The 21,668-nt window shown below is 43.9% G+C and overlaps 1 protein-coding gene across 1 annotated transcript in view; it reads left to right on the forward strand.

The window, feature by feature from the left end:
• The window catches only part of ALG9 (ALG9 alpha-1,2-mannosyltransferase), a 78,401-nt gene extending 61,103 nt beyond the window's left edge, over nucleotides 1-17,298 (forward strand). The window contains exons 14-15 of the mRNA XM_049778644.1: nucleotides 1,824-1,954; nucleotides 17,073-17,298. Of these exons, the coding sequence (XP_049634601.1) occupies nucleotides 1,824-1,954; nucleotides 17,073-17,193 (252 nt within the window). The 3' untranslated portion in view covers nucleotides 17,194-17,298. The remainder of the gene's footprint in view (nucleotides 1-1,823; nucleotides 1,955-17,072) is intronic.
• Nucleotides 17,299-21,668: the final 4,370 nt, after the last annotated feature.

The following is a 21,668-nucleotide window of genomic DNA, read 5'->3' on the forward strand; positions in this document are numbered from 1 at the left end:
CCCGCGGGCTGTAGTTTGAGGACCATTGGTAAACTGACCACATTTAGTGATGGTTTCCATCTTTGAGGATTTTTGTTATTTTCAAGGAGGCTGGTCTGAGCCTCACCTAGCAAGGCTCAGGGCCTATTCTCTGTTTTATGGCTGGAAGTTGCTCCCAACAATGCTCTGAGAACCATAGGTTGTCAGGGATTGGACGAAGGCCTACTTCATGCAGGGCATGTGCCTTAACCCCATAGTATCTCTCCAGCCTTCATCTTTGAGTTTTTATTTAATCTCATAGAAATGTATTGTCTCAATGTTTAAAGAGTTAAAACTTATTTTTAGTTTTGTTTTGTTTGGGGGGCCATACCTGACAGTACTCAATGTTTACTCCTGGCTCTGCATTCAGAGGTCAATCACTCCTGGTGGTGTGGTGCTCAAGGGACTATATATGATTCAGGGATTGAACCTGGGTGTGCTGCATGTAAAGCAAGTGCCCTGACTGCTGTTTTATCAATTTGAATGCTGGTTAAAGCTTCTTAAAAATTAAGGAGACTTGGGGCCGGAGAGATAGCATCGAGGTAGGGCTTTTGCCTTGCATGCAGAAGGTTGGTGGTTTGAATCCCGGTATCCCATAAGGTTCCCTGAGCCTGCCAGGAGCAATTTCTGAGCTTAGAACCAGGAGTAACCCCTGAGCACTGCCAGGTATGATCCAAAAACCAAAAAAAAAAAATAAATAATAAAATTAAGGAGACTTAAAATTTTCCCCTGTGGGGGATGGAGTGGTGATGTGAAGTGCTAGCCTAGGACGGACCGTGGTTTGATCCCCCGGTGTCCCATATGATCCCCCAAGCCAGGATTGATTTTTGAGCACATAGCCAGGAGTAACCCCAGAGCGTCACCGGGTGTGACCCCAAAAAACAAACAAACAATTTTTCCTGTGACTACCAAATAGTCCAATGGCTTTGGCCTGAGAGGAAGAATGTGATTATATTCTAAAATGAACTGTAGCTGGGGGATTAGTCATCGGGTTGTGGGGCTTACACATTTGGCTTCAGTGTTTGCTGGGTCATGCTCCTTTAGCAGCAGTGCCAGCACACTCCCAGCCACAGTTCTTGCGGTGCTCATCAGGGGTTGTGATGCTCACACATACCCAACTGCAAGTGACCTGAGGGACCCGGAATCATGATAGCAGAGTTCCCAGGATTACTATTCTCTAAGCATGTGTGGGCAGCATGAGGGATCTAACTCATGGCTTCACTTATGCAAGGCAGGTGCTTTTGCTCCCAAGCAGCTCTATTCAACTTGATGGGGATGATAATGCTTTTCTGTACCAGTAGTAAGGCATGCTGCAGCCTCTCATGACTCTTGTAGCAGTGAGGCCTCCTCACACAGTCAGGCCTCCTCCTTTGTGTTTGGGCTTATCTTCCAGTCAGGACTCAAGGGTGATTGATTGGGGAGAGCAGTACTGAGCAGAAGACTGCTGTTCCAAAAGGTTGGTTGTGCTTATCTTCCAGTCAGGACTCAAGGGTGATTGATTGGGGAGAGCAGTACTGAGCAGAAGACTGCTGTTCCAAAAGGTTGGTTGTGGACTAGTTGTAGTTTCAGAAGTGTCTGCGGGTTTGGGAGGACTTAAGAGTCCAAACCATCCTCCCCATCACCTCTTAGAGTCCAAATAACAAGCCTTTACTCACCTGAACGTAGGGATCATGAGTAACATTGTTCAAGGACTTGAAGGCCATACTTTGAGCCTCTTTGGGAAATCTTAGAATTCCAACTGATATTCCTCATCCTAAAGGGATGTTTGTGAAAACTATTGAAGAGTCGGTCTTTCTCTATTGCAGATCAACATCAGCAAATGCAATTATTTAGTGGACTTGGACACCATGAGAGAAGCACCCCGGGAACCAAAATACTCAGCCAACAGCGAAGAGTGGATCAGCTTGGCCCACAGACCATTCCTTGATGCTTCTAGGTAGGTGATGTAGTGCTAAGGGGTACACCAGGACAAAGATGGGAATCCAGCATGAATTATAGTTCTGAGTTGACTCTAGTAGCCATCTTTTTCTTTTTATTTGGGTCCAAATATGTCTTCTATTCTTACATAATGTCCTGGCAAATCTAAAAGGGGGTTTGTCCTTTTCTAGACACCAGAATGAATGCAGAGTATATTTTGATATCTAAACCAATAAAGGGATGTAAGTAAAGCAGATTCATAGGGAAAAACTTGAAAGAGAGAGAGTGCATCAGGTAGGATAGGGCACTTGCTCAGCTCAATCCCTGGCACCACATAAGGTCCCTCGAGCCCCACCAGAAATTTTTCCTGTGTATAGAACCAGGAGCAAGCTCTGAGCACCACTGGATATTGCCCAAAACAAACAAATATATTGATAATACTGATATTATTCTGAGCAACCAACTTCAGCTCTTTTAACCAAGTGATCTGATACTGTGACAAAGACTGACCATGTCCTTAGAGGATGTAGAAGTTTGTCTCTTATTATTTTCAGACCTGATTAGGTGTTCATGAGAGAAAGTCTATAGACCAGGCTTCTCTGGCTCTTTAATATGATGTGAGAATCACTGGTCAGAAGGAGCCACAAGAGGCTGCTGAGCAAAGGCTTGGTGTGATTCTGCTTTAGTTTTTGCTCTCTGTTGTCAGGGATGGGCCTCAGGGCTTCAGACATGTGCAGTACAGATGTTTTACCCCTGGGCAATGTCCCCAACTTTGACTACTGTTTGAGAAGGATCATTTTAGGGGCTGAGAGGTAACTCAGGAGTGGAGTATTTCCCTGGCATACCCAGGCACCATAAGCTGCCTTGAACATCACTGGATGTGAGTCTAGTGAACTCTAACACCTACAGGTGCAAACATTGGACTGTCAGGCTCACACTGTCACATAACACTGTGGGCCTCTGGATCCCCACTCAAAAAAGTAAATAAGATCATTTTGGGCGTTGTGCTGAGAACAACAGAGGGCACGAAAGCAGGGAGACCCATTGAGAGAGCCTTGAGTGTTCACGCAGAAGATGGGGCCAGGCAGCAGAGGGAGTGAGGCAGAGCTTGACATAGGAAACATTTAGCACTGGAGTGAGAGAAGATGGGAGCTAACAACGAATCCAAGGATTTTAATGTGAGCAACTGGTCAAAAGAAGCTTTTTCTAACCTTCTCTGGACAGAAAGACTTCAAGTGGAGCAGATGTGAGGCATTGAGGAGAGTAACGTTTGTTGTTCAGTGTTTGGTAGGTTGCCAGGAGAACAGTGGGCAGCTGCATTTAGAGCCCAGAACAGGTCTGGACTAGAGACTCAGATTCTTGGCCAGGGGATCCGCAATGCAGGGATCAGCTCAGGGCCTCCAGTCCTTTGAGCTATGTACCCATCTCTCCTTCTGGATTGTTTTGTTTTGTTTTGTTTTGGCCACACCAGGTGGCGCTCAGGGGTTACTCCTGGCTTTATGCTCAGAAATCGCTCCTGGCTTCAGGGACCATATGGGATGCTGGGGGATCGAACTGTGATCTGTCCTAGTCTAGCTTGCACAAGGCAGACAGACACCTTAGAGCCTGTGCCACCGCTCCGGCCCCTTTTTCTGGATTTTTTTTGGGGGGGTTCACCCCTGGCAGCGATCAGGGGTTACTCCTGGCTCTACACTTAGAAATTGCTCCTGGCAGGCTCGGGGGACCATATAGGATGCCGGAATTTGAACCACTGTCCTTCTGCATGCAAGGCAAATGCCCTACCTCCATGCTATCTCTTCGGCCTCCTTTTTCTGGATTTTTTAAGAGGACACTATACTCACATACCCCCTTTGCTTGCTCTCTTGTAGAGCTGCTGACATACAGGCTGAGAGCTCTTGAGATGGGGTGAAGGAACCTGTGCTGGGCTCTTCCTGTTGGACACTCTGAAATCTCTTGAGGGCTAAGCAGATGTTAGTAGCAGTTGCCAACCCACTTGCCTTCCCAACTCTCCCAAGCTAAACAGAATGCCTGGGTGTGACCACATAGTTGTGCAAGTGACCTCAGGGTTGAGCATCTCTCCTCTGGACCCTCTATGAATGGCAAGTCAGAACAGGAACCATGTTGGAAGACCACGCAGTGAGGGCTTCTCTCTAAAGCAGGGGTCTCAAACTTGCGGCCCTCCATACAACATTTTGTGGTCCTGCCCTAGAGGAACTTTTTTTGTTTTGTTTTGTTTTGTTTTAGTTGTTTGGGTCACACCCCCCAATGTTCAAAGCTTACTACTAACTTTGCATTCAAGGATCACCCTGACTTTGCCTCCTGCGGCCCCCAGGTAAATTGAGTTTGAGACCGCAGCTCTAAAGGATGCTAGCTGCCTACCACTAAACACCCCCATTTCCTTTGACTCTAGAGTCCAGGACATTAATAAGGCCTAAATGGACTCATTTGGTAAATCTTGATTGAGCACCTCCCTGAAGCTAGCAGACAGCATGTAAGTAAGACCAATACCTTGGGCCTGGAGAGATAGCACAGCGGCGTTTGCCTTGCAAGCAGCCAATCCAGGACCAAAGGTGGTTGGTTCGAATTCCGGTGTCCCATATGGTCCCCTGTGCCTGCCAGGAGCTATTTCTGAGCAGACAGCCAGGAGTAACCCCTGAGCAACGCCGGGTGTGGCACAAAAACAAAACAAAACAAAACAAAAAAAAGACCAATGCCTTACTGGTATCATCACAGAGCTCTGTCTTACCTGAGAGATCACAGCATGGCAGGAGGCAGCATTTTGGGTGCCCAGGGGAACTAGGGGGATCTGGAGGGTGGACACCTGAGATCACCCTGCTGCGAGGATTGAAGTGACCAGAAGGTGAAGGATGGCCCAGAAATAAATCAGAGGACTCCTGCTTGAAGAGGTGAGAGATACTGGAGGAGGGAGCTCAGCTGCAAAGGAGACATGGACTCAGGAGGTCAAGACTGTACCAGGGGCAGGGCAGGCCAGATTTCCGATGCCAGAATTTGACAACATTCCCAAGCTTCAAAATGTTCCCTTTGCGACATTAGGAGTGGAGTGCTGAATGCTGAGGAAACAGTATAGGACAGTAAAGATGCTTGCGTTGCATATCGCCAATCCACATTTGATTTCTGGTACTGCATTTGTTCACTTGAACACCATTAAGAGTGACCCCTGAACTCAGAGTGGGGAGTAGTCCTTGAGCACCAGTCAGTGGATGTGGCTCTATGTTTTCCCACGACACCTCCCCACACACACAAAAAAAAAGAAGACTGGCTTTCATATAAATTGTTTCTCTAACTGGGATATTCCCAAATGATCAAAAGCTTTTGTAAGTCAAGAAGAATTTGCTAGAAATACCAGACCCTAAGTTCACCTCCTCCCATGCTCCCTTGCTGCATCGTCCTGTGCCATTGGCCCCTGGAACACAGCTCTGGTGTGGGTCGAAGGGGAGGCCACAAGGTCTCTGGAGGTCTTTCTTCCACTTCCCATAAATTGTGCTCAGGGCATTATTTTCATGACCAGTTGCTGATAAAGAAACTCAGTGGATTTAAGAACTGGAAAGTCGCACGTCATGTCACTGATAGTTTGCCAGCCTCTCTCCCCACACAGATATGCAAAGTACAGTTTTTCCACATCAATAAAACAGTTATCACCTTATGCATTGTAAGGGTAAGTTAATAAAGCTGAAATAAGAGCAGATAGGAGTATGTTTATTCTTTTGTTTGCTTATTTTTATTTTGGGGGGACCTTCCAGGTAATGCTCAGAAGGCTCCCAGTATCTTCCAAACCAATAAAAGGTCCTGAGAATTTGATATTGCTCAGGCCTTCACTGCTGGGAATCCCCTAGGAGACCACCCTGCTTAGGGTGCTCAAGGGTCTCAAGGCTCTACCCAGTCATGGGTAGGGACCACGTGGTGCCAGGGATCCAATCAACATTGGCCACATGCTTGGCACATACTTTAACCCCTGCTCTATCTCTCCAGCAAAGTGTTTACATTCTGAAACATTACATAAATGCCTTTCTGTTAATTAGCAGGCTGCTTCCGATTATGAAATTATGCTGATTTTCTTATTTCTTTTCCTCGGCATTTCCTAGTGTATATTAATCTAACTGCATAAACAATAGAACCCCACTGACCAGTTTGCTACAGTCATTTGTAGCTATCAGTCCTGCAGCTTCTTGCATAACTGACAAGGGCCAGTAGGTCTGACCAAGCCATCAGTTCTGTGAGTCACTCCTGTCGCTCTGAACTGGTGACATAACACCAACAAGTCTTTTCACTGGTGCTGTTGCATTTTCTGGTTTTGGTACTTTAGAAAATTCTATAATGAGAAATAATGATACTGTTTGCATGTCATGAAGATTTGTGTCTTAGACCTCAGATTGGACAGGGCTGTCAGCTTCATTATTGTCTAGCTTTTTCTAAGGAAGGAGGTTTATCAGAAAGTGAGAAATCTGTGATCTACTAGCCCATGGCCTTTTTAGAAACCTAATTTTCAGTAACTTTTTCTTACTTAATTACTTAAAGTTTCTTAAACACTTAATTCCTTTAAACTTAAATTTGTTTTCTTGATTGTTGTTCACACTGAGGTTGTTTCTAACATTGTCACATTATCCACTGACTGCCCATCCAGTCATCTGTGTCCGGTGTGGGAGTGAATCTGGTGTCATGTGATGAAACTTCTTGCCCTCTGGAATCTCACAGCATCATGGGAGGTTGGCCTTATATACACAACCATGCAGATCAATAGATTCTTACTACTTGTGTTCCCTGCTTTAAAGACAAACATTCTGGGTGCTCAGAGGAGTTGGTGGGGAGATGTCTCCCCACCTGAGTCGTCTTATGTCCTGAGGCCAGCAGGTGAAGCAGTTCTGAAAGTGAGATTTTTGTTCTTGAATTACTGACAGCTTTTGTCATTACAAACGTGTGGAAGCAACTTGAAAAAGGGCATTCAGCCATAGCAAATGTGTTGAAACTTCAAAGAAAGGAAAAGTTCCTGTGCATTGCTCTGGAGATTACTGTGCACTGTGATGGCCTCCTGAGCGTGAGCTGAAACTGAGGGTGATAAATGGGTAGAGTCTCTTCTGGAATTCCATGAGAAGAAATCAGGAGCATATGTGGAAAGATAAAAAGCAGCCTGTCGGATCAGTTAAAGGAAATTAAATCACTCCTCAGTTTTGGTTAGCATTGAAGTGGAGATCTCTCATCTCTCATACACATCAGAACGCTGTGAAAGTAAAAGAGGGCCTGTTCTAGACACACTGCAGGGTCCTGCTGTGATGGAACCAGAGCCCAGGGGCTTGTTCTCAGAGATGGAGGTGACTTCCTGGGCTCACAGTCCCCTGTGCCAGGTGTATTTGCCACAGTTACTTCGTGATTTAATTTGCTGACATTTCTTGGTGTAGTGATTGGTCTCAGCTGTCTGAAAGGGAAGCAGATAGAATAGTTTGAGAACCAGAGAGGCAGTACAGGAGTTAAGTCACCTGCTTTGCACGCAGCTTTCTATGGTCCCATGAGCACTGCCAGGTATGATTAGTAAACTCGGAGCATGCCAGCTGGGGCAAAAATTCAATGTGAGGGTAGTAACATCTAAAACAGGGGTCTCAAACTCACAACTCACAGGCCGCAAACAGCCCTCCGTACAACATTTTGTGGCCCTGCCCTAGAGGAATTTTGTTTTGTTTTGTTTTGTTTTAGTTGTTTGGGTCACACCCCCAATGTTCAAGGCTTACTACTGACTTTGCACTCAAGGATCACCCCAACTGTGCCTCCTGCGACCCCCAGGTAAATTGAGTTTGAAACCCCTGATCTAAAATAAATCTTAACTGGTTTTGAGGGGAAACTTGATTACAAAGAGAAACAACCTGAGATTATTAGTTCAATAGTCTTAACTGGTGCAAATTTAGGCATGTGTGAAGAAGCATGTCTTTTTTTTGGGGGGGGGGGTCACACCCAGCAGTGCTCAGGGATTACTCCTGGCTCCGGGCTCAGAAATTGCTCCTGGCAGACTCAGGGGACCATATGGGATGTCGGTATTCGAACCACCGTCCTTCTGCATGCAAGGCAAACGCCTTACCTCCATGCTATCTCTCCGGCCCCAAGAAGCATGTCTTGATTAAAATTGTTGGAAGATAAGTCAGGCCTGTACTAAGGGACTCACTTAAACAGGATTCTGCGTCTATTGGAGAGATTGGCAATCTCTGTGTTAGTCCGTTCTTTTGCTAATATTGGAGTCTTTGCTTTATGTTTGTTTGGGGGCCACACCCCAATATATGCTCAGGACTTCCTCCTGCTCTGTGCTCAGGGATTACTCCTGGCAGTCTCAGGGAATTATATGGAGTGCCAGGGATCCAACTCGGGTCAGTCTTCTGCACAAAGGAGGACTGGAAACCCCCTGGCATTAGTTGGGGAGAGGATCCATATGCAAGGATCCATATGTAAAGATCTAAGACTTAAATAATCACTTTGTGGGGTCAGCACGGTGGCGCTAGAGGTAAGGTGCCTGCCTTGCCAGCGCTAGCCTAGGACGGACCTCGGTTCAATCCCCCAGCGTCCCACATGGTCCCAAGCCAGGAGCAACTTCTGAGTGCATAGCCAGGAGTAATCCCTGAGCATCACCGGGTGTGGCCCCCCAAAAAAATCACTTTGTAGCCATCTCTTAATGTCTGGTACCTTTACTGCACCTTTCTTTCCCTGTGGTCTCATTGTCTCTACCTGGCTGTTTTTATAAAGTTAAGCAGAGATCAGAGTATGTTATTCTTTTTTTTTGGGGGGGGGAGGGTTGGGTTTTGGGCCACACCCGGCGGTGCTCAGGGGTTACTCCTGGCTGTCTGCTCAGAAATAGCTCCTGGCAGGATCGGGGGACCATATGGGACACCGGGATTCAAACCAACCACCTTTGGTCCTGGATCGGCTGCTTGCAAGGCAAACACCACTGTGCTATCTCTCCGGGCCCCAGAGTATGTTATTCTAAAGTAGTTAGGGCAGTGTTTTTTAGCTGGGGCCATAAGATAGTCCAAGGGAGCAACAAGTGAGAATCATTTTAATTTGGGGCTACAGCACAAGACTGGGGGGAGGTAGGACAGGATGGACTTTAAGAAGGAAACAAGGTCAGAAGGGGTCCATGGTTGGAGAAAGTTTGAGGAACACTGGATTATGGTATGTTTTTGTTTATGTGTTTGTTTGGGGCCTTACTTAACTGTGCTTAGTGGTTATTCTTTTTTTATTTTGGTTTTTGGGTCCCTTTGGGCAGCATATTGTTCTGGCCCCTCAGTGGTTACTATTGACTGCACTCAAATCACTTTGGTGGGCTTAGGGACCATATAGGATGCTGGGGATCAAACATGGACATCTGTATCCTTGTTAGCCTGATCTGGTAATCTGACTCATACCAACCATTATTCCGCTAGCCCCACATCTCTTTGTAAGCAGGGCTTTTTCTTTCTTTCTAGAAGGTGGCCAGAAGACAAATTGAGTTACCTACTACTGTAAACTGTAAACTTAATGGAAAGGTTTTTTTTCCCCACAGCTGTTCTATATAAGTCAATCCAAGCATAGTGGTATGAAACAATTTTATTCCCATCTTTCAGGGATCTGGACTCATTCATAGAGACCATTCTGAAACTGGGTTCTTAGGCACCAAGTGTCAGATGGTAGTTGGGATGCACATCTTGAAGGCTTTGTCATGTGTCTAGCAGTTGGTACTGGTTCTTGGCTAGACCTCAGCTGGGACTCTCAGCCAGCACACTTACTTGAGACTTTCCACGTGGCCAGAGCTTCCTCATAATATAGTGGCAGACTTCCAAAAGCCATATATTTTTTTCTTTTATGACCAAGACTTGGAATTTACACAGTCTTATTCACATTCCATTCAATTCATTGAAAGCAAGCCACTTGAATTGCCCATGTCCAAGGAGAGAGGAATTAAAATTTTTTCCTGTTGATGGAAGGAGTGTCAAAGAATTTATGGAATGTTTTAAGGCCATCATAGCTCTTTTGATGCCATTCTCCCTCCAAATTGGATAACTTGAAGTTGTTCTCTTCCCCCCTCTCCCCCATCTTTCTTTAAAGATTGCTTGCAGAAGAGACAGATGGTGAGCAAAATAGTCCAACAGGCTGTTTCCATCTGTAGCCCCTTACTACCCAGGTGGGAAAGGAGACTCCACCCCATGGCAGGATTTGGTTGCAGGCCAGCACTTTGACATGTCTCATCTGGTGTTTAGGTCTTTGGGTAGAAGTCGTTCTCCCTCCTCACTAGTAATTGAAGTGCTGTGTCTTTCCCTACCTATCAATCACAGCCCTCTCACTCTTTTATCTCTGTCAAAGTACTGAGGGCTTTGATGCAGAAGAACTCAGACTCTGTGCTGGGATCATTCTTACTCAGTTCATTGATCTCTTATACTTTAAAAAAAATATTAAGGGGCACACCCAGCTGTGCTGAGGGCTTTCTCCTGGCTCTGCACACAGGGATCACTCCTGGCCAGACTCAGGGGGACCCTATGGAATGCTGGGGATCAAACGAGAGTCAACCAAATGCAAGGCAAGTTACCTCCCCTCTGTACTATTTCTCCAGCTGATCTCTTTCTGCTCTCACTTGGTTCTTTCCTTTTTGCTTGATACTTTTTGGGGACCCATTTCTTCTTCATCTGGGCAGAGCTACCAGATTGGCCAGATTTTGGAATCTCATTGAGCTCTGCTGACATGTTAAGAAAAATGAACATTTTCTTTCTCTTTTTGAAGCTTGGAGAATGTGTTCCTTCCTAAGAATATGGAGTCAGGCTCAAGGCTGTCTGTGCTCTGGGCAGATTAAGGGGTAGATTAAGGGCAGATTAAGCCCTGCATTCAGGGCTGCTACTGTTTCTAGATAGCCGAGATCAAGCCACTCACATCTCCATCGGCCTTAATGCTATGTTCCTTAAGAGTTAGTACCAGGGGCCAGAGAGATAGCATGGAGGCAAGGCATTTGCCTTGCATGCAGAAGGACGGTGGTTCAAGTCCCAGCATCCCATATGGTCCCCCGAGCCTGCCAGAAGCGATTTCTGAGCATAGAGCCGAGAGTAACCCTTGAGCACTGCTGGGTGTGACCCAAAAGCCAAAAAAGTTAAAAAAGAAAAGAGTTTGTACCATATCTCTTATGAATTCTTTACAACTGAAGAGTAGGGTCTTAGAAAATATTTATTAGGAACCAGAGCAATAGCACAGCAGTAGGGTGTTTGCCTTGCACACAGCCGACCCAGGATGGACCTGAGTTCAATCCCTGGCATCCCATATGGTCCCCCTAGTCTGCTAGGAGCGATTACTAAGTGCAGAGCCAGAAGTAACCACTGAGCACCCCCAGGTGTGACCCAAAAACAAAAACAAAAACCAAACACCTCCCCCACAAAAAACAAAAAGACCCGGATTTATTGCCAGAGTAGAATTTTTTAAATGGTGGAATGAGCATTTCTTCAGAAGCTTCTTATTCCCTTCTTTAGTCAAGGAGTAATTGTTGGGTTTGTTTTGCTTATTTGTTTGGACTTATTCCTTGTCCATGTTTTCTTTTTTTCTTTCTATTTTTTTTTTGTTTTTTGTTTTTGGGCCACACCCAGCGTTGCTCAGGGGTTACTCCTGGCTGTCTGCTCAGAAATAGCTACTGGCAGGCACAGGAGACCATATGGGACACCGGGATTCGAACCAACCACCTTTGGTCCTGGATCGGCTACTTGCAAGGTAAACGGCGCTGTGCTATCTCTCCGGGCCCTTTGTCCATGTTTTCTATTAGTTACAAATGAGGGGGGCCAGAGAGATAGCATGGAAGTAGGGCATTTGCCTTGCATGCAGAAGGTCAGTGGTTTGAATCCCAACATCCCATATGGTCCTCTGAGCGCTGCCAGGTGTGGCCCAAAAACAAAACAAAACAAACAAAACAAAAAACAAATGAGGGTCAAAAGAATAGGCACAAACACCTTCTTGACCACTGTTTAGTGTCTTCTTCATAGCAATGCTAAATGGGACCTGCAGCTTACCTTTCTTAGAAGCCATCACGTGAAAAAAAAAACCAGAAGAGCTTTTCCTCAGCCACCCTAGTAGCAGGTCAGCAAAAGCTGGTTGCTCAAGAGCAGCTCTTAATTCCCTCACTCTGAATTTTGGCTAAAGGTAACTGGTTAGGAGGTTGTGATGCCCTGTCTGATGGCAGCCAGGAGCACACATTTGAATTGAGTCATGCTAGGATTTCATGCACGCTTATGGTGCAGACATTCCAGTAGCTTCTTAATTGTTACACTCCAGGGATGCCTGGAAGTTTCTCCCATAGAATCAAAACCCTGAATGCACTTTTGACTATCAAAAGTCTACTGAATAGGCTCCTGAAAATAAGGTATACAGGTTACATGGGTAACAGTTACTCAGTTCTTGGAAACTGAGACCTGGAGAGATTACTTGACCTTTAGCACTAATATTTGCTCTGCTAATATAGGTGCCTGCAACATTTCTCTGTGTTGTAACTCCCTTGGGCCTCTGCAAATTTTCCTCTACCCTCACTGGCTTTTTTTTTTTTGCATTACATTTTAGTCATATAATGTTCCATTACCCTCCCCCCACCAGCTTGCCACTATGGCAAATACTTTTCTTCTCTTTTTCTCTTTCTCTTCTCCCTTTTCCCTTTTAGGCAATGGTTTGCAATACTGTTACTGAAAGGCTATCACACCTATCATTTTACCTCCTTTCAGCACCCAGTTCTTTTAGGGTGATCATTTCCAACTGTTATTGTCATAATGGTCCCTTCTCTGTCATAGCTGCACTCCCCTACTCTTTTGTGGCAAGCTTTCTAGCATGGTCCAGTCCTCTTTGCCCTTGTTTCTATGGTCTTTGGGTATTATTCTCACACTGTGTTGTTTTGCTTTATAGCCTGCAAATGAGGGGTCCCCTGTTCTTGTTCTACCCTTACTGGCTTGAAGACTGAATTATTTGGGAAGAGAGAAAAAAATAAAGAGAAAATCTTCATATTTTGATACTTTCTTTTCCATGTAAGGGGATGGACATTGCCAGAAGAAAGGGAGACACTAGTTGCTCAGGGCACACTCATTCATATACAGACTATTTGAGTATTTTCTATGTTTCTGTTATAAAAGCTGGAGAAGACAGCAGTTAAAGTTGTCTTCAAGGGACCAGCATCCTAGAACAACAAGGGGCATGTAGCTTTTCTGTCCACTGCTCTCTTGTGGGAAAAAAAATAAAAAGGTCACCTCTGCCTTACTTACTGAATATTAGGGTACTGTCCTTCACTCCTTCTCTTTAAAGAATCTTGAAGCACAGTCACATGTTTGCTACGTAGCAGCGTTTTAAGTAGTTAAGTGGCTGGATATGGGACTCTCTGTTGGCTGTAGAAGAAATGAAGCCGTGAGGGAGTTCTGAGGGTCCCTATGGAATTGAAGAATGCCAGTAAGGGGAAGACCAGTTTGAAGCCGAGGGCTGTGGAGAGGGGAACTGAGTGAGGAATCAGAGTAGCAGCTGGAGAGCTGCTCTAAAAAAGAAAAGGGACTGGCAGTGGGCTGAGACTAGAGCTTCACAGGGGATGTTAATGGCTGGATGGCAAGATGGCTGGCCGGTTGGATGGCTAGCTGGCTAAAAATAAAAGAGAAACCCTGAGTACTAGGATGTTTTCCTTTTAAAATGAAGAATTGACCCAGCAATTTGATTTGTGCTGGCTGAACTGGTGACACCGGGGACTGGCAGCCAGAATTCCATTGACGTCAGCAAGAGCAGATTTAACTCTCGACAGCAGAATGCTCCCTCACCCTGATAAATAGGGCTGGTAATTGAATTAAAAAATGTTCCAAGTCGTCAGTGCATTATCCTCTTCAGGAGATTGCTTTGTCCAGGTCCTTTTCATCCTTGAATCGCTCAAGTGTTTTCTTGCTGGGAAGGGAAGCATTTCCCTAGCTAGGGTAGAGGTGTTGATTTCACATCTTCCTCAGTTAAGCTGCCTGGATGATACTTTGGCATTTCCCTTTTTTGCAGACATTACTTGTACTTGTTTTTCTGTTTGTTTTTGTTTTTGTTTTTTTGGGTCACACCCAGTGGCGCTCAGGGGTTACTCCTGGCTCTGTGCTCAGAAGTTGCTTCTGGCAGGCACGGGAACCATATAGGGTGCCAGGAATCGAACCACCATCTATTTGAATCAGCTGCATGCAGAGCAAATGCCCTACTGCCATGCCCCTACTGTATGTACTCGGATAAGCACCTGTTTTTTTCTTGATTTGAGATTCAGTCTGATCTTTATGTTTTGAGTGTGGACACACATGTCACCACAACCTCACCTGCTTATTCTCTTCCATAAACACAATCAGTTGGGTTTTCCCTTTCCAATACAACAGTACAACACGATAAATTTGGTAAGTTTTCTTTTGTGGCCACACCCAGTAATGCTCAGGCTTTACTCCTGTCTCTGCACTCAGGAGTCACTCTATATATGGGATGCTGAGGATCAAACCCAGGTTGGCTACATGCAAGGCAAGTGCTCTCTCCACTGTACTGTCTGGCCCACATACAAAATGATCAATTTGAAATGCCACAATCATGACATTTCACCAGTTCACATATATTGTCAGAAATGACAAATTCAAGCCAACTTGTTCTTTCCATTACTTAATTACTTTTTCTGGGAGCTATAGACAGTGGTATCCAGGATCCCCCAGTACTGGGGCTGAAGTGAGGCTTGTTCTGCCTAGGGATGAAACTTAGGCTCTATACTATGTAGGCATGTGCTCTCCTGCTTGAGCTATCTCTGTGGTGTGAGCATGTGTAAGTGTGTTGTATATGTGTGTATGTATGTGTGTTGGTAGGGCTAAGAGATACTCAGATGATCAAGCATACGCAATGATAGGTATGTACTCTATGAAAAAAAATCCTAACTACTTCCAATCTTTCATCCTCGCTCAGAGGTATATATGTTGATTTTTTTTTTCTTACTTCATCTTCAGGAAGAAATTAGCAGCTTAAAAATTCAAAAATGGATAATGCTATCAGAGATTACATGCAGAATTTATGGCAGAAAAGGAGATTCATCTTCTAATAAATTTTGTTTTCAGTGCCAACATCTAATAATAAATACATTCTTCCTAGCTCTCTTTATATTTAATTCCCACCTTCCCAGTGTTGCCTGCTCCCATTTGTTGTGCTTGCAGGACCCATGCTTTTCTGGAATATGTCTTCTAAGGCTGTTTTCTCTCTCAAAGCCCTCAAGCTGTTAGCAGTTGAAGAGAAGCAGATCTCTTTGATCACAGAGCATGGAATCTTTCAGAAGTGTGTGGGCCCAGCATCGTGTTCAGGCCCAGCACATGGCAGGAGGCTGCCAGTCTTGGGAAGGCTGCCAGTGCAAACGTCATGTTGATATGACATTTACAAGTACAGCCTCTAGAAAAGGGCTGGCAGTGGAGTCCTGTGGCTCCTTCATGTAGGGTAGTAGTCACCAGGCCACCAGGATTTTCAGCCTCAGAAATCACAGCCAGGAAGTACTCTACAACACAGAGTTTGAAATTATTGTGGCCACTTTTTCTAGGAAGAGAAGACTCCTGACCGCCTGTTCCTAGGCGTTTCTAGGAGACTCAGGATAAACAGGAGTGATTCCTGAGTGCAAAGCCAGGAAAACCCCAGAGCATCATTGAGTGTGGCCCAAAAACAAAAAGGGAAAAGAAAAAGAATTCAGACTTTGGAGCTAACCCAAAAGGCTAGCATGCTTTGTGTGGAGTAGCTCTTAATTCCAGCCCAGCACTGTATAGTGTCTCCTCAGTACTAAGCCTGAAGTAGTCTCCATCAGTACTGGATGTATCCTCCCTCCACCCCCCGCAAAAAAAAAAAATCAGTCTGGAATTAAATCTGGATTTGATTGAGGATTCAGCAGCCTACTTTGTGACCCTGAGCAAGTACTTAATCTACTTAGCCTCATTTTCTTACCTCTAATACAAAGATAATATCACTTTTCTCAGGGTTATTGGGTTGAATAAATGATGTATTTAAAAGTATAAGCACCTTTCTTGGTGCCTATCCAAAAGTAACTGTTTAGTGAATTTGTGACACTTTCCATATTCTTCAAAATAGATGGTAAAAGAATAGTATAATAATAAGTAAATATATTATAACCCCCCTTCCAGAGAATGGCCTAACACTGACTCATATACAGAGACTTTACATAGAAAGCCCAGAGGTTCTCCTCACCTTTCAAAGACATCTCAGAGCTAAAGTCAGGATCATTTGAGCATTTGACATCTTTCTAGTTTCTCAGGTACAGAAATTATTTAGGAATTAAAACTAGAGGGACAATTCAGTGGATAAGGCACTTGCCTGGCACATGACTGACCTGGGTTTGATCTCAGGCACTCCAAATGGTTCCCCAAGTCCTACCAGCAGTGATTACTGAACACAGAGGCTGGAGTAAACCCTGAGCATGCCAGATGTGGCCTAAAATCAAGTCAGGACCAGGGATATGATCTGTAGTAGAGCTTATGCCTTTGTGCATTTGTGATGCTCATTCACACACTCTCTCTCTCTCTCTCTCTCTCTCTCTCTCTCTCTCTCTCTCTCTCTCTCTCTCTCTCTCTCTCTCTCTCTCTCTCTCTCTCTCTCCCCCCTCTCTCTTTATTTCAGTTACAATAGTTCATTGATTGGCCTGAAACTTTTTTCTGGTACTTTCTTTTTGTTTGTTTGTTTGTTTTTGTTTTTGTTTTTCATTTGGTTTTGGTTTTGGTTTTTGGATCATATCCAGAGGTGCTTGGGTTACTCTTGGCTCTGTGCTCAGAAATTGCTCCTGGCAGGCTCAGGGACCATATCGGATGCAGGGAATCTAGTGCAGGTCCATCCTGAATCAGCTGCATGCAAGTCAAAGGCCCTACTGCTGTGCTATCTCTCCTGCCCCAATATGATACATTCTAAAGCAGAGTAAAAACCTAGAGCTTATGCAAACTGCCTTTGGTGAGGCAGCAAAGTCCTTGGTCTAAAGTGTTTTATCATGATCTAGTCAGTACATAAAAGACTTCTTTGCTATTTTTTAAGAGGTAATCCTCATTATCCCATTTAGTCACTGAGTACCAGTAGTAAGTTCTTTCAGACAATGAAATTTCATCTTTTCATTTTGTATTTCTTTTATTTTCCAGATCTTCTAAGCTGCTGCGGGCATTCTATGTTCCCTTCTTGTCAGAACGGTATACGGTGTATACAAATTACACCATTCTCAAACCCCGGAAAGCAAACCCAAGCAGGAAGAAGACAGGATGACCCAGCAGACCACCATGTGGATACCCAGTTCTGCTATGGACATGATTCCCTCCAACTCATCATTTGTAATCTGTGTAATAAAGGCCTCTGACATGAATACTGAAATCTTTGTGCTTTGGGCTGATCAAGTCAATCACATCCCCTTTTTTGCCTGTGTATTTTGCATGCAAGCTAGTCAAAGAAAGATCTAAAGACCTGGTAAATGTATTGCTCCACATCTCATTGTTTTCCTTCTGTTCAATTATTTATGAGACTGGAGAAGAACAGAAACAACCAAATTACAGGAAGAATTGAAAATCCCTTTTTTGGATGCTGTTAAGCTCTTCTCCACACTTTGGCCTCATATCTGAGAACTAGCAGACCTCTCCTTGGCCACATGGGCTTCTCCACCAAAGCTATTTGGCAGTTCCAAATAGACGTTCTTTTCGAAATCTTAGAGCTGAAATTGAGCAGTCTTGTTGCCAGCCTCCACGTTCTTTTCATTTCCACCAAGATGTTTCTCGAAAGCACTTCCCAGGACTGGATCCTGTCCTGGACATAGCTCAGGAAGAAGACAATTGTATATCAAAGTGAGGGCCAGGTGTGGCATTACAGAAGATGCCTCATTTTAATTTTATTTATTTATTTATTTGCTTTTGGAGGGGGGGCAACACCGTGATGCGCAGGGGTTACTCCTGGCTATCTGCTCAGAAATCACTCCTGGCTTGGGGGACCATATGGGACGTCGGGGGATCAAACTGTGGTCTGTTCTAGATTAGCACATGCAAGGCAGATGCCTTACTGCTTGCGCCACCTCTCCAGCCCCAATTTTATTTATTTTATAACAAAATTACAACTCTATGGGTTTTTATTCATGTTTCATCATGCTGTTTCTTGACTTTAAGACTTTTCTGCATCAAAATATCAGCAGACCTGACTAAAGCAAATAACTTGTTCGGAGAAAATTCCATCAATCAGTAGATATGAAAAATAGCACAGTTTTAAGTAATGTTTGTTGTTGTTGATTTGGGGGCCATACCTTGTGGTATTCAGGGTTTTATCCTGGCTTTGCACTCAGGTATCATTACTGGCGGGTTCAAGGGACCCTATGGGATGCCAGGGGTGGAACCTAGGCCAGCTGCATTCAAAGCAAGTGTTTTACCTGCCATATCATCACTTCAGGCCCTTAAGTATTGCCTTCTAGTTTCTTCCTAAGGAAATTAAGAATTACCACCTTGTAAGTTTTGTTTTGAATTTTTAACAACATACTATATACTTATACTTTTTTTAATCTACTATACTTAATAGCACATATTTTTGAGTTTCTTATTATAAAGCACATCATATATAAGGCAATTCTGATCAAATAAAAAATGACAATGACCTAATTAAAATATGATAAATACATATGATTTATTTGTCTTTACATCCAGTATTTCAGTGGTTATAAGGCACTTTTCCATGAGTTCTTCTGATTTCAGAGTCTTGACTTTGGGGAGGTAGTTTTGTACCTGGGGACCATGTGGTGCCATGTGATATCCTGCTTACAAAACTTTTGAGCCACTTCCCTGACCTCAGGGTAAGTGGTTTTTAATTCCCATTTTTCATATGAGGAAGCAGGCTAAGGGAGATGTTAATGTGACCTAGTCCAAGTCCTTCAATCAGTAGCAGTGTTGGGACTAATTGCTCTGTGGTCTAACAATGAACTCAAATCATGAACATTCCTCACTCAGCTATGAAAACATAAAGGAAAGAATATTAAGTTTGGCTAAAATATGAGTATAGTCTCTCATTGAAAGTAGACTTTTCTCTGCCCTTTGAAATCTGGAGGTCCTCCAGTCTGCTGGTGGGCTAGGCCATACCCAATGCAGCTTGCCTACACCAAAAAAAGCAGCACCTCTGTTTAGAAATTTAGAGGCTCCAGTGTCAGCACCAGTCCAGAACCCAGCTGGGCTCACATTACAGGTGCCGTATTTCCCTCCAGTGAGAGTGTCTAGTTAGTACCTGCAGAGATGATAAGTTTATTTTTCCAGTTTTCATCTTTTATTTTACAAAGAGAAGGGCTTTTTGATTGCCACTGATGCCAAGAGAGGAGAAAAGATGAAGGTAAGGGAATTGTCCATGAAATATTTCCGCACATCTATAGTAATTTATAGATGTGTAATATATAGATGTGTGGAAATATTTAGTAATATTAGAAATATATTTAGAAATATATAGTAATATATAGATGTGTGGAAATATTTCATGGACAATTCCCTTACCTTCATCTTAGTAATAGTAATATGGACAACCCTTCATAATGGCTAAAACTCTCTAGTTTTCTGCAGAAGGAAGAAAGTCCGTGGAGCCAGAAAGATACTATAGGAGGGAAGAAAATTAATTACTTTGCATGGGGCTGCACTGGGTACCACCTTGGTTCAAATCCCGGCACCATATTTGGTCTTTGAGCACTGTCAGGGACCACTCCTGAAAACAGCCAGGAATTGTCCCAAAGCATCTTTGGGTGTGGCCCAACTCCCCCAACACATACAAATAGAGAATTCAGTAATGAAGATCTGTAACAAGTTTTTTCCTAAAAAGTGCTTCTTTGATCTGTCAATGCCAATCAATTTTATCATTTTATCACCTTCATGTTTTTTTTTTTTTTAAGAAAAAATGGCCTTCTGGGCTGGAGATATAGTTCAAAGGACTGAAACATGTGCTTTTGTTGTAGGAAGCCCTGTTTCCATCCTGGCACCACATGTACCCCTTAACAAAGAGCTGGAAGTAGCCCCAGTACTTTCAGTGTGCCTCCCTTCAAAAAATAAAAAGCCCGAGGGCGCCGGAGAGATAGCATGGAGGTAAGGCATTTGCCTTGCATGCAGAAGGACAGTGGTTCGAATCCTGGCATCCCATATGGTCCCCCGAGCCTGCAGGGGACAACTTCTGAGCATAGAGCCAGGAGTAACCCCTGAGCGATGCCGGTGTGACCCAACCCCCCCCAAATAAAAAGCAAGATATTTTAATATATCACCTAAAATGTAATGAAAAATCCAGGCATTTCTTGGGAATGAGCATTCTTTTATCCTTTTTAAAACCCGATCTTGGTTGTCACTGTTCCATATTCATATTTAGTGAGAGCACAGTCAATTACTGAACACTGAAAAAATGCTGTAGGTAAAGGTATGAAAGTATTTATTTGTCATCAAGGTTTTTTGTGTGATATTACATAAATTAAATTAATCAAATTATCTCTACCTCACTGCTACATGAAGGTGAACTTCATCTGGAGTGAACTGAGATGGAGTTAGGTGGAAGAGTTTCCACAGTCTTGGTCCAAACAGCATTTCTCCTGCAGAGAATCAGTGTAGGAGAGACCTCCCTACTTGCTGTGAGAACAAAGTAGCTGAGGTCCAGAATTTCCCCATAGACCATGGGGCTTCCAGGAATGAGCTCAGCAGAATCTGTGCGGTGGCCTGTGATGACAGGCCTGGTGCCCGAGTGAATCCTCGCCAGTTCCAGGCCACTCTGATCTGTATTCCTGAACTCCAGATCTGACGACTCTGTGTCCTATTACCCAGACTGTGACAGATGCATTATCAAGGCTGACCTGCTGTCTGGTGTCCTCTGACAAAACATTTGAGCCTCTTGACTTAATCCCTTAATATTGAAGCTCATACTGTTTGCCATCGAGTTCAACTTAGAAGCAGACTCATTGTCTTCAATCCAGGTGGTTCCTGATGCCAACCATTTATTTGGAACATTTTTCTAGTTGGGAGGTCTGGGAAAGAACCTTAAAACCCTTCTGTGCTTCTATAGCATGAGGTCTGGGGTGACCATTGAAGCAAAGCTCCAATATTAATCCTTTATTGTGTTTTGCATTTCATGGGATTTATTAAAATAAGAATTAACTGTGATTGCACTGTCTTCTGGATAGTGGCAGAGCTCTGCTTTCAATTTAGTTAATTTAATTTTCTCTGGAGAGGGAAGAGGCAAAATTCAATCTTTGCCTCAACAGGCAAATTAAAACTCATGTGTTAATTCATTCTTACACTTCTATATAAAATGCTTTGGATAAATGAATAAATGGACGTATGCTCAGTCTAATGCTATTGCAGCAGAAAAATCAGACTTTGTATGGCATTGTTGGATTTCAGAGGCTCCTTGGTGTTTCAGTAAAGCTAAATGATAAACTGTTTTTACTTTTCCCTCTATATAACTATGTGATCTGTGAAATGAAATCAGAATCCAGTGCAGTATGGAAGCAAGTGTTATTCCATACATTTGTCTTATGAGCCATGTATTTCTTGTTGTGTGTCACTGTTTACAACCAACTTAATATAGTTTCAGCAACAAAAAAAGTCTAATAAATCTTGGCAGTTTGATTTTATTTTTTATTTTTTATGGGGGTCATGGAGGAGGCCCCCAAAGTGGTGTTCAGGAGGCTTGGGAGCTCCCAATAAGGCCAGTGTTTTGATGTGAGGCCCCAGGATGCAGTGCTGTTTGGCCCTGCA

Source organism: Suncus etruscus, chromosome 8 (genome assembly GCF_024139225.1).
Source record: "Suncus etruscus isolate mSunEtr1 chromosome 8, mSunEtr1.pri.cur, whole genome shotgun sequence".
Classification (NCBI taxonomy): Eukaryota; Metazoa; Chordata; class Mammalia; order Eulipotyphla; family Soricidae; genus Suncus; species Suncus etruscus.